Here is a 12,579-nt window from a genome sequence, read left to right as displayed (position 1 = left end):
CCTGCCCCCCCCCCCCCCCCCCCCCCCCCCCCCCCGGGTGAATGGATATTTAAACAAAACTTCAACCTATTTAAAATATTAAATTATATACATTTTTAAATAAACGAGGTATCATGGCAGAAAGATACATCATAGCAGTGAACAATTCAGAACCATTTATGACTGATAGATGCACAAGAGAGCCTATCATTGATAAAAGTAACTTAAAATGTGAAACCTTTATCCCATTTGAATCAAACTGTTAATCCCGTTAATCAAACTGTGCCTCCTGTTTATTAAAGGGAGTAGCTGCTTTCTTAATTTGAAGAAAACAGAATGGAGGTGGTGGATGCAAAGGCTACCAGAATCTGATCCAGCCTCCTTTCAAGTCCATTCCACCATTGACTTTGATGGGAACAGAATCCGGCCCTAAATGCACTGTGAGCCAGACATACTCGAGAAAGCAATTTGGGCTTGTATATATTAAAAACACAACTCTAAGCTTCCAAATCATCTATGTAACTTGGGTAAGTCAGCCATGTAAAGGGGCAGGGCACACTAGCAGTTATGTTGCACTGTATTGTGCATTTTCAAAGTGGAGTACAAGCTAAAATCCTCACACCACCAGGCTGAGGTATGCAAGCACAATAGGTATTAGAAGCTGTATTGTACAGAGGGAAAAGAAACACAGGTTAATGACCTGATTTTCCATTTGAAGTCAATGGAAGCTGTGGGGGCTAAGTACCTCCGGAAAAAAAAATCAGGCAATAAATGACTTACAAAATGATGCAGAAATCAGTGATGGAGCTGCAATTGGAACCTAGGAGTTCCTGGCCCCCGTTTCCAAGGTCAGTCCACTAGATCATGCTATACTGAAATTTGATCATAAGCTATTCAAAATCTCCTTTTCCTGCAGGAAAGACAAACATTTCTAATTCGCCAAGAGCCTGCCAGGCACTGAGTACCCTGAGTTCCCTCTCGCTTATGGACTCTAATTGCATAAAGTCAGATACCCAGGAAAAGCAAATGATTGTATTCTGGCTAGTAGTGCCAGCAAATGAACAAAACATTTTCAGGCACCCAGACTCATGTCTATCTTATATATCCCCATTACTGAAGTATCTGAGTACCTCACAATCCTTAATGTCTCTCTCCCATTTCCTTAACAAACTCACATTTGGCAATTTTAATAGCTATTTCCAGCTCTTCATTGTCTTCTTGTGGGGCAGTGTGGATCTATTTTGCTCCAAGGTCATTAAACAAGAGAGCTATGTTTAAATATTACATTCCAATGCACTATCTTCCCATCAGAGCACACATATTCAACAAAAGATATTACATTAACAATGGTGATTCTTTGCAAAGAACCAGTTATGTCTTTTCCTTCATATTTCTAGACAACTTTTCTCTGCTATTTAGAAAACATTTTAGAAGTCACACTTAGTATTTATATAGCAACAAGGCCTTTTTTTAAACCCTAAAATCAGTGTTCCATAATACTTGTTCACACAGTGCCCACATTCCAAACATACATCCAAAAATAAAAAAGGCACATAAACATTAAATATTTGCAGAAGTAACTTAATCTGACATTAAGCAAAACACAATTGTAACTAATAAATTACAAAGAAACAAGACACAACCATAAAGAAAACTAAGCCAAATATGCAATAAGCGTATCTAGTTGTACATGTGCAAATCAATTTGCATATATGAAATAAATGAGGTTTTTATTGGCATTTTTAAACAGTGTATATTTACCAACTTTACCTTTCAAAGGCAAGCCTTTTATGTTAACTTTAATAAATTATGTAAATTCTTTTCTCAAGTTTTCTAGTCTCATAGGAATAAGATTTTTCAAAAATCAGGTCACATACAAAAAATACAAAAGTTTAAAACAAAAGAATTTTTTGATTTATGACAGATATGTTTATGAGCTTATAATATGGTTGTTATACTTCAGTTTTGACACACCTGATTTCCATCAATTACAGGTCAGTGTATCCAAAATTAATTCTTGCAAAAACCTGAAGTCTGAAAAAGGAAGTGTGAGTTTCAGTGACAAAGTAAAATACATACATTAATGCAATCCCATCTTATAACCAATCATTCTTCCACAAAGCCATCATTCAAGTGCAGTATGTGGACTATACATTTATTATTTAAGTAAGAGGGGAAAGACTCAGCTTAATCATGGAGTTTATGACGGAAGATTGTGTGTCCACATTTTAGAAAAAATGGGCAACAATCTAGTTCAACAATTTTAGTGAATGATTCATAATTTCTAAAATAATACCCTATGCATCTGCCGGAGTGCTTACTTGCAGAATGCAGTTGTACGAGAACCCACTTGCTTATAAATTTAAAGACTATTACCACAGGAAAAAAAACAAAACTAAATGTTGATAGCAACTTCATTTTTTTTCTATCCAATAAGTCTTCAAGGCAAGCAAAGCAGAATTTGAAAACAAAGAATATCCATATGCAGAAAGTTATCTCCCATGATCTAACATGCTTCTCTCTTTCAGAAAATAAAACTGAAGCTGCACATTGTAAGAGTACTTTTCCATTTGAAAAGAGAACTCAGCATCTTCAAGGTTTAGACACAACAACAAAACAAAGTCCTTGGAAAATGTCTCATATCGGCCGGACTTTTGAAGGGAACAGCAAAATTCCCCAAATTCTCTGTGGGAGTAGGATATAGCCCTACTGATTATCCCCCCTTCCTCCCTCCAAAAAATAACAAAACAAACAAACAAAAAACCCACATTGATTTCTGCTACTGGAAGGAGCTTAACAGTTTTCTCTCCTCCTCCTCCCCCCTTCCGCCAATATACAGTAACAAAATTCAGTAGCTCAGAAATAAACATAAATACTATAGATATAATAGCTCCCCCTGCTGTGGTAAAGACTGCACTGACAGCACTATATTACTGAACAATACAGTGCATCAGAGACGGCAGTATCAACAAACTAGCAGAAATCCTCTAGCCCCAGTTTTTAGAGGCAAAACAAATTGTATTATGCCATGTGTTCCATACAATGGTAAGAAACAAGCAAGTGTGTATTTACAGCTTAGTGCCTTTTTTTTTTTTTTTTTTTTTAAACAGCAAATGTTTTCTAATTGTTATATTACAGTAGGCAATGGTGCTTTGGATTGTTTAAGCACGCACGCACAAGTCTTTATTGCCAACGTATGATGTGATGTTCCATCTAACTACTTATATTTCTGATTACAGAAACTCAGGTTGCATCACAAAAAGGCAGATTCTGTTGTCACCAATAAGTTAATGCCAGATGTAAGGCCCACATTGGTGCACATATTTTCTTTAAAGCCTGGGATTCTTCTGGCTGTACTCGTATCATATGTACAGGAATATGGAGAACACCTAAAATGAACTGTTGAGGCACCTCAGATTCCAATCCTAAAAAAAGCCAAGAATCAGAGTTCCCTGGATATTAAAAGCCAATGCAAACAGCATCCGTGCTGACCGAGGGAATGCCTGCAACACTCCCAACAACTGCTCAATTTCTTTTCATACAAAACTATGCCTAATAAGTAACCAGTTATGTTCCATGTTTGTAGAATTATTGCAATTACAGAAGCGTTACTATCATTACATCCCAGTTATTATTGATAAACACTGCTGCACAGGCACCATATATACTTTCTGGATACTCAATCATTCAGACACCAATTTCTATCTAGTCTGCAGTACGTGTTACATTGTGTAACAATGAAATGGGAGTGTTGAATTAGGGAATTTAAACATACTTGAAATTACACTCAAGTTGGAAACTGAACTTTTACTTTTCAGTTAATTTCTCTTGATAATTTGACAGTTTCTGTCATGTTTCCCTTATTTGGTCTTTGGTAGGTCATGAGCGACTTCAATACTCTCACACAGATAATGAATGACAGGTATAAAAAATGAGTGAACCTGATATATTCTAGAGAAAAATATTAAAGTGCCTATACTTTCATTAATGGAGAGACTGGGTAGTGCTTGTTAAATCTTCACAAAGAAAGGAAAAAAAAATCAAATTGAGGTTTTTCAGTTATGACTGGGAAATACTCAAGTTTTAAACCTGCAAGCTATGGTCTTTTTCAAATCCTACTGCAGACTAAGCAATTCATTTCCCTCTAATTTAACGTAACTTTTCCCAGCCACGAACAGTGCTTTTAAACATGTCAGCTTGTGCTGCAAAAAAATAGAAATTTACTCTTTAAAAAAAAAAAAAAAGATACATGTTAGTATTTCAAAAGATTTAGTTCACCGTTCTAAACAAGTCTGAATTTCAATTCAAACTCTTGGTAATTAACTGTAATTTTTAAATATATCACTGGCCCGCCTATTTAAAAAAAGGACAAAGAATCCAGAAAAGCGATCAACAATAATTTTCCTAAGAAGTTTTCCTTCTCTCATAATTGCTCTTTAAAATATCTTCCTCTTTAAAAACAGAGCTTGTTATGAAGATTGTTCACATTCCTATGATACAATAATTATAGTTAGTTGATCCTTTCTCCATCTTGCAGTAATGTTTTAAGTACTGTAAGATATAGCAAACTGAGGATCAAACAATATTGCTCAAATGATGCGGAATACTTTTTGCTTCACACAGTACTTTGAATAGGCAGACAACAACAGAAGCATGGGCAAATTCCAAGGATCACTCTCTAAACAGACCCAGTCAACTGACGACAAGTCCATTTTAAAATGGCCATATGCTTCCATAGCTGTTCCACACCAGAGTATGCCACAATCATAATCATTTCTCCAGCAACAACAGGATTTGTCACACACTGGCAGCCGCTGATCCTCACATTCTCAGAGCTGCCTGTTTAGAGTGCTCCGGTACAGTAGTTGTGATGCAGACGGTACCTTGTAGTATGTGAGGATTTAAAAAAAGGACTGGGAGCAGGCAGCTATCTATTGTTATTTGTGTTACCTTACGGTTCCGAGTTCTTGTGAAATGCACCATTTTATAGCCATTCAAGCTGCAGCAGCACCCAAAATAGTGCCCCAATAATAAATGTAGTCCTCTCCCCCACCCCCCAAGCGCATTTTTTTCCCAATTTTGTACTGGAATGATGTTCATATTCTTAGCTGATGATGACGGGATGTTTTAACGTGTTAAAAAAATAGAAAACACTTGTTTCATCCAAAAAACAACAAAAAAAAGTTTGATGGGTCTGGGAATTTTCTACAAACTGTTCTTCGCCATGATCTCCAAATAGTTACAAAGCATGGAACGTCATTTCTCTTCTCCTTGAGTAGGTGGAAGATTTCAAAGAGCTCCACTGCAAGTGTTCACTTAGAAAAAAAATAAAAATCATTTCGATTATGAATCCCTCTTCTCAGAGAATTCCGCTTGGCAGCATTTGCTCGGCCTGCAGCAAGACAACTGGACAAAAGTGCAGGAAGTATAAGCGGTTCTCTCAAAACCACTTTGTTTGTCCCCAAACTAAAGCAAGGTGCTGCTGCTGCTGCTATAGACAATCTTTACAAAGTGCAACCTGTCCCTTATTATAGTCTCTGCAGGGGCAGATTCGTTTGTGGTTTGGATGGGATCCTGCACAGCTGAACAGCAAAAGATCGTCCTGAAAAATGCAGTGTTTCCTGCTTTCATCAAAAGATGGGACCACGATATCATTTGCAGATTCAACAGTATGGCATTCCACGTTATACCTATAAAAGCAAGACACACTTGTCTAAGTCACATTCCCATTATTCATTTATAGTAATTCAGGGAAACAATTTTCACTCCTAAGACTACAGCCGTACTATAAAAAGCTCAAAAAAACCTGAACTAGAGGAGTAACTAAATCATACCATGATATTACATTACACAGTTTCCAAGTAAATACTCAGCCAAACAAAAATAGGCTAATATAGATCATATAGTAATTCCTGGTTTATAGCAACAGACAATGGGCATAAACAGAATATTAGTCATTTTACTTTCCAAGTTTCCGATAATAGCAACCCCTATTCTGCCTATTGGTGCTGGAAACTGATCAAGATTTATGATGCTAAGCAGCACCATAAATGCTTTCATCCCATTAGGAGTCTGGCTCTGTTCCTACAGAAAGGTAAGCTGGAAATGTTAAGTATTAAAAAACAATAAAGAAGTTTCAAACTATGTTAAACTGACAAGCCTCAGAGTCCTGTAGAAATGGGACTGGTTTTGTGATGTGCATCCCTACCTTTTTATTGCACTGAATTGTGCAGGGATAGGAGAAGCTGAGATTGGTTTGTTTCATGAAGTCTTTAGAACTTTTTGTCTACAGTACATGTAGCAGAATGTATGGGTGTTAAATTGGGAAACAGTCAAGAATGAGGAAAAATCACAATGCAACAAAACTTTTTCAAACAAAATTTTTGATCTTGTGGTATGAATTGGAAGACATCCAGTCTAACATTCCTCCTAGAAAGTTTCTTTGACTGCCTCTCTAGTTCTCCATTTCTCACTCTCCATCTTATTCTCAGTATAGAATCCATCTGTCTCATTTGCTGCAGCCTTCTCTGGACATGGTACATCATTACTGTACCTCCTTCTACTCAGACTATATTACCTATGAAATGCTCTCAAATCTTTGCTATTTGTCAGATAAAATACTATAACCCAAGATGGGCAAATTTTGTCTGCTGAGTATCTCAACTCTTAATGAAGATTGGACCAAAAAGGTGCAATATTTTCAGTGGACAATTATTCAGAACGAGCAATTGCAGACATCAAATGCTAGTCAGCATGCACAGTTACTTCCTGTAACATAATCCTATCTCTGCTCTGATTCTGGTTTAATCCAGAAATGTAAAAAGCTATTCTTCTAATTTATCATCAGACTTCTCCATTGGGGACACATTTTGCTTACATTAAAGTTGTATTAGCTTCATACTGCATCTTCCATGCAGACAAAGATCTGTAAGGGAGCAATTTTTCCACATTTAAGCACAGTATAGACCAATTACAGCTGGATAAATACAGTAATAGGGCCATTCTGCAGAATTAACTGCACAGAAGAACTGCAATTAGGATTTTCTCTCCATAAAGTCTCAGTCAGACCAGTGATCCAGAAATAAAAACCTTTGTGTCTCATTACCAATATCCTGATCCAACCACTGTCATCTTACTTAGTCCATAAAAGTATCACAAGCATTAACATAAGTGCTATTTTCATTTTGTTTTTGGCAATACATAATTCAGATGTTGGCCTCTTTCCAATTAATGTGACCAGAAATTCCTGGTACAGGGTCATTTCTCTACAGAGGGCCTTTCCCATTATATTTGATCAGAGGGGAAAGTAAGCTGGTACGGTCCGGTACGGTGTACCAGCAAGAACCAGTACACCGTGCCGGACCGCACCGGCTTCCGCGGCAGGGATTTAAAGGGCTCTGGGCTCCCCACTGCGTCAGGGAGCCCAGAGCCCTTTAAATCCCGCCCGCAGCTCTGGTGCCCGGGCCGGGATTTAAAGGGCTCGGAGCTCCCTGCCGCTGTGGGGAGCCCCGAGACCTTTAAATCCTGCCCGCAGCTCCGGCGGCTGGGCTGGGGCCGGGATTTAAAGGGCTCGGGGCTCCCCGCAGCGGCCGGAGCCCCGGGCCCTTTAATTTGACCCTGAGCCCCGGGGGCTCCCAGCCACCTCTGCAGCTGGAAGCCCTGGGTTGATTTAAAGACCCTGGGGCTCCCAGCCACAGCCAGTGCCCCAGGGCCTTTAAATCTTGAGAGGCCACATCTCTTCCAGCAGTACCGGTAAGTCCTGTAAGTTACTTTCACCCCTGTATTTGATCATGTTTAAGAGGGGGAGGGAGGATTTGAACTGTCTTACGTCATGTCATACTGATTGGTACCTAATGTATGAAACAGGAAAAGGCTTGGATCATATTCATTTAGCAGCATTCAGGTGTGTGCGCATAAAATACAGGAAAAGGACAAGTCACCCATTTTCTGGCTGCAAAGCTGAAGTAATGTGGTTACCACTGAAAAGTCAGTTGGTCACTCAAATACCACTGTGTAGTAACTGTTGGTATTTTCCTACGCTGAGGCCAAGAAATAACTGTGATAGGTTAGATACCACTATGAATAAATGTTAACTATTTAAACAATGAGCACATTAAGTGTTTATTTTTAGTCATTCAGGAAAGAGAGCTAATTTTCAGAATCCAACAAAAAATTATTCTCTTCACTGTTTGGTCTAGGCACCTCAGTATTTTAAGCAACCATAAGAGATGGAAGCAAGACAGCCTGTCAAGAGGATAAAAAAAGTTTTACATCTGTGTGGCTCTTTTCAGTTTCCAATAGAAGTTGCATAGCTTCAACATTTCTTGAATACATAAAAGGCACGTTTGTGGTAAAAGCAATAGGAAATAGGACTAGCAAACCTAGAAAGCAGACTTCCTATTAGTCATCTGTTGCACTGCAATTTCTGAATACATTTGATTAACATTGTAAAGTGATCATTTTACACACATACACGCAGACACCTGAAAGTAATGCTGATTTCCCTAATGCAGAAGTGGTAAGCATTCTTAATTGACCCTAACTTATCTAATGAAAAGGGTTTTGGAGCCTACATCTTTAGGACACTAGTGAGAAAAAGTTTGCAGAAATGCTAATTGTTAATTGCCAATGAATATGGGTGTTTCAGGATTAACTGGAGTCAGAGAGAGCAATATGAAAAAATATGAAGATAAATACAGCTTTATAAACATTTTTATTTACAATTGCATGAACAATTGCCTCAAATCAGCTCTTGTATTATGGAATTTTAACAATCTGGCAACTGTGGCAACTTCAGCCCAGGGGTTTAACTGTAGTGCAAACATCCTAACATTTAAGGGCACTGTGCAAAGCAGGCAGGAGGACAGAGACTGCTGCTCTCTCTCCTAAATGCTGAGCTTCCTGTTGTGAGTATACTGCTGAGTGTGGGGCAGAGCTGAGCACAGCAGCTGCCTCTTTGCTGCAATACAGCACAGCAGGTGCCCCCTCCACTGTAAGCTGCACTGAAGGAGGGCTGACGTATTTCTCACCCAATCTTCCACCAGCTGGGGAAGAGCTCACAAAAACTTGGGGATGAAAGGGGAGCCAGGGAAGGGAACGGGGAGGAATAGAGAGAGGAGGATTCAGCTAGGCAGACTCTATGGGAGAGGTGGCCAAACTTACTGACCCTCTGAGGCGCATACAATAATCTTCAGAAGCTGGAGAGCCAGGAGCACCACCCTGCCACAGGGCAGAAGCCCCGAGATCTCCCTCCCCCAGTCTGGTAGGTGGAGAATGGGGGTGGGGGAGAGGAGCCACACTTTAACAATAAAAGAGCCATCCTGATCTATGGCAAAGGAGAAGGAGGCAGGAAGACAATCATTTGTAGGTGAAAATGTGGAAACAATTGGAGGGAGGGAGGCCGGCAGGCAGCCCGCAGGCAAAAAGTGATTAACAAATCAGCCAGTTATTATTGTTTATTGGATCATTTTCGTTGTTAAAATGATGGACTTTATGAGCTTGTATTGCTCAGTAAGTAACTGAGCAGTACAAGACAGTACATTTCTGGGGTGCAAGACCGGGATTAGGTATATGTATATATGGGTGTTGCCCTATATATAATTCAAGAGTGGCTGGACATAGCACTCTTGTATATGCCTGCAGGTGACGTGCATGCTAGAGGTTGGGGTGAGTGGGCAGAGAGGCAGCTCACATAGCAAAGTGGGCATAGTGCACACCAGACTGGAGAATTAAGGGGGCACAGCTGTCCTACGATCCAGGGTAATCAAGTTAACTACTCTATAGAGACTAAAAGTTATCAAAAAACCTCTTTAAAATGATTTACAAGAAAATTATTTACTAAGAAAAAGCTTTCAAAGATTTACAGATTGAAGATCAAGTGAGTAGAGAAGACGCTCCAGACACTGAAAGTTCTGATGCAGGCCATGCAGCGGTAAGAGGCTGTCGATTCACCCTGCTCCTTATATCCTTGGTACGGAGCACAAGGAGAGCAGGGGCATGTGTGTGGACCAACGGAATCTGCTTGTGAGAATACTCTGGATCCAGGTGCATGAAGCGCATGTGTACCCAGAGTGGAATACAAACAAGGACCAGCACTCAAAGAAGAAATACTAAGATTTCTTCAAATGGTTAGAACAGTTGTAAGGCTTAAACTTTGCATTTTAACATACTGTATTTAAATAAGAATGTATGTTGCTGTTAATTAACATTTATATTATAAGAGACTATTTTAAGGCAGCATATGCACAAAGTTGCAAATTTAGGATTTATCTTTTCAATTTTAACTCCGCTTTTCAGAAGTTGAGAACTTGACCACTCACCATTACAGATGCATTAGGACTATTTCCTCCCCCCCATAGAATGTACTTTATATAAGGTACCCAACTATATTTCCATACTCCTCAATACTTACTTCAGCAGATCCTTGTCTTTGTTAAGGTGCTGGAAGAAGGATGGCTCACAGATGAGTTGGTTTTCCTGACAAACTTGTTTACATGATTTTCCGGGTTCAGTAATTTTTACCTGCAGTGCACTTAATGGGGGCCACATCACTTGCCCGTGACAGAAATCCTGCAGTGACAAAGTATTACACAAACAGTCTTTGAATAAACTTTTCTATGGTTAGGAAAATAGCAGTGGTAATTAAAAGCCTAGAAAACGTTTTTTTTGGCAGCAAGACCATCTTACCTGTATTCAGCTGATAGATTATGAGTTTTAATAAGAGGAATTATCACAATGGATCTCCTAACAATAATCTGACACTAGCCAGTATCAGATGCTTCAGAAGGAAGTGCAAAAAGTGCTGTTCTTCCTCCAAGGAGAAATGTCTTCCTATCTCCAAGTTGGTGATTGGCTTATGCCCTGAAGCAGGATGGTTTGTGTCTCTCATTTGTAAACATGAGATTTAATATGATCATAGATGTTCTCTTTATCCATACATATCTAATCCATTTTTGATTCCCTCTTGCCTTCAGTGATATCTCATGGCAACAATTAGTGCTAAACAAGTATTACTGTTAGAATGACACAGATACCACCAGAAAGCCCTGGTAGAGAATCATTCCAAAAGCTGATTATGTATCCCTTATGGAAAAAAGTTCCCAAGTGCATATGTCTGCCCCAACTTGCTCCTTTCCAAATGCTTAGCCATAGAGTCAGTGACACTTATATAAAGACTTAGTTTGATATGTTATGTGCTTTCTCTTTAGACCCGAGAACAAGCATTCATGGAGTTTGTTTCCATCTCCCAATGGAACTACTGGTGACATGACCACCCACACTGGTACTGACTATGAACAACGTGAAATCTCCTATGTGGTTACTGCAGAGAAGGGAAAATTAAGATTTTGTTCTAAGTGCACCTTTTGGTTATTTGTTTTATTTCCATTTACAATAAGAGGTGCTCATACACAACTGGCAAAGTACTGAAAGCTTATTTAAAATGACAGGAGTCAAATGTAAATGTTAGTCACCTCACATCTTCAGAGAAACAGCAGCTCTAAATACAAACACCGCCCCATATTATTGGCTAGTTCTTCAATCTCCCCCCTAACTCCCTTCAAAGTCTGGGTCAAACAAATAAGCCCTCCAAGTCGGAATGCATTTGAGTCTTCCGGGACCCTTATAGACGCTCAGACTTCAAAGTCAGAAGGGACCATCATGATACTCTAGTCTGACCTCCTGCACATTGCAGGCCATAGAACCTTACCTACCCACTCCTGTAATAGACCCCTACCTTCTGGCTGAGTTACTGAAGTCCTCAAATCATGATTTAAAAGACTTCAAGTTAGAGAGTCCCACCATTTACACTAGTTGAAACGTGCAAGTGAACCATGCCCCATTCTGCAGAGAAAGGCAACCCCCCCCGCCCCAGGGTCTCTGCCAATCTGACCCAGGGGAAAATTCTGTGATCAACCCACAGACCCCCAGATCTCTGTGCTTCTCTGTCACTTCCAACTCACGAGCCCTCACTTTGTAGCAGAAATTCTTGTTGTTAGTCCCTAAATGCACAACTTGCATTTTGCACTATTAAATTTCATCCCATTTCTATTACTCCAGTTTACAAAGTTGTCCAGATCATCTTGTATGATATTCCGGTCCTCCTCCATATTGGCTATACCTCCCAACTTTGTGTCATCTGCAAATTTTATTAGCACGCACTCCCTTTTTTTTTTTTTTTTTTTTTTTTTTTTTTTTTTAAATTTTTTTTAGCACCCCTTCCTTTTTTTTTTTTTTTTTTTGCCAAGATCGGTAATAAAAATGTTAAATAAGCTTGGTCCCAGGACAGATCCCTGAGGAACTCCACTAGTAACTTCCCTCCAGCCTGACAGTTCACCTTTCAATATGACCCATTGTAGTTTCCCCTTTAACCAGTTCCTTATCCACCTTTCAATTCTCATATTAATCCCCATCTTCTCCAATTTAATTAATAATTTCCCATGTGGAACTGTATCAAATGCCTTACCGAAATCGAGGTAGATTAGATGTACTGTGTTTCCTTTTATAATGACAGGTTTCAGAGTAGCAGCCGTGTTAGTCTGTATCCGCAAAAAGTACAGGAGTACTTGTGGCACCTTAGAGACTAACAAATTTATTAGAGCA

General features: G+C 39.2%; 1 protein-coding gene across 1 annotated transcript in view; it reads right to left on the bottom strand.

Moving 5' to 3' along the window:
- Positions 1-3,716: 3,716 nt before the first annotated feature.
- Positions 3,717-12,579, bottom strand: part of MGAT5 (alpha-1,6-mannosylglycoprotein 6-beta-N-acetylglucosaminyltransferase) — a 240,800-nt gene continuing 231,937 nt past the window's right edge. Inside the window, exons 18-19 of the mRNA XM_026647424.2 lie at positions 10,391-10,548; positions 3,717-5,669 (exon numbers count right to left, since the gene is read on the bottom strand). Coding sequence (XP_026503209.1) covers positions 5,471-5,669; positions 10,391-10,548 — 357 coding nt within the window. The 3' untranslated portion in view covers positions 3,717-5,470. The remainder of the gene's footprint in view (positions 5,670-10,390; positions 10,549-12,579) is intronic.

The sequence above is a fragment of the Terrapene carolina genome, unplaced genomic scaffold (assembly GCF_002925995.2).
Source record: "Terrapene carolina triunguis isolate 2854851 unplaced genomic scaffold, T_m_triunguis-2.0 Scaffold62, whole genome shotgun sequence".
NCBI lineage: Eukaryota > Metazoa > Chordata > Testudines > Emydidae > Terrapene > Terrapene triunguis.
The sequence above is the reverse complement of the archived record's forward strand: the minus strand, read 5'-3'. Positions and strand labels throughout refer to the sequence as shown.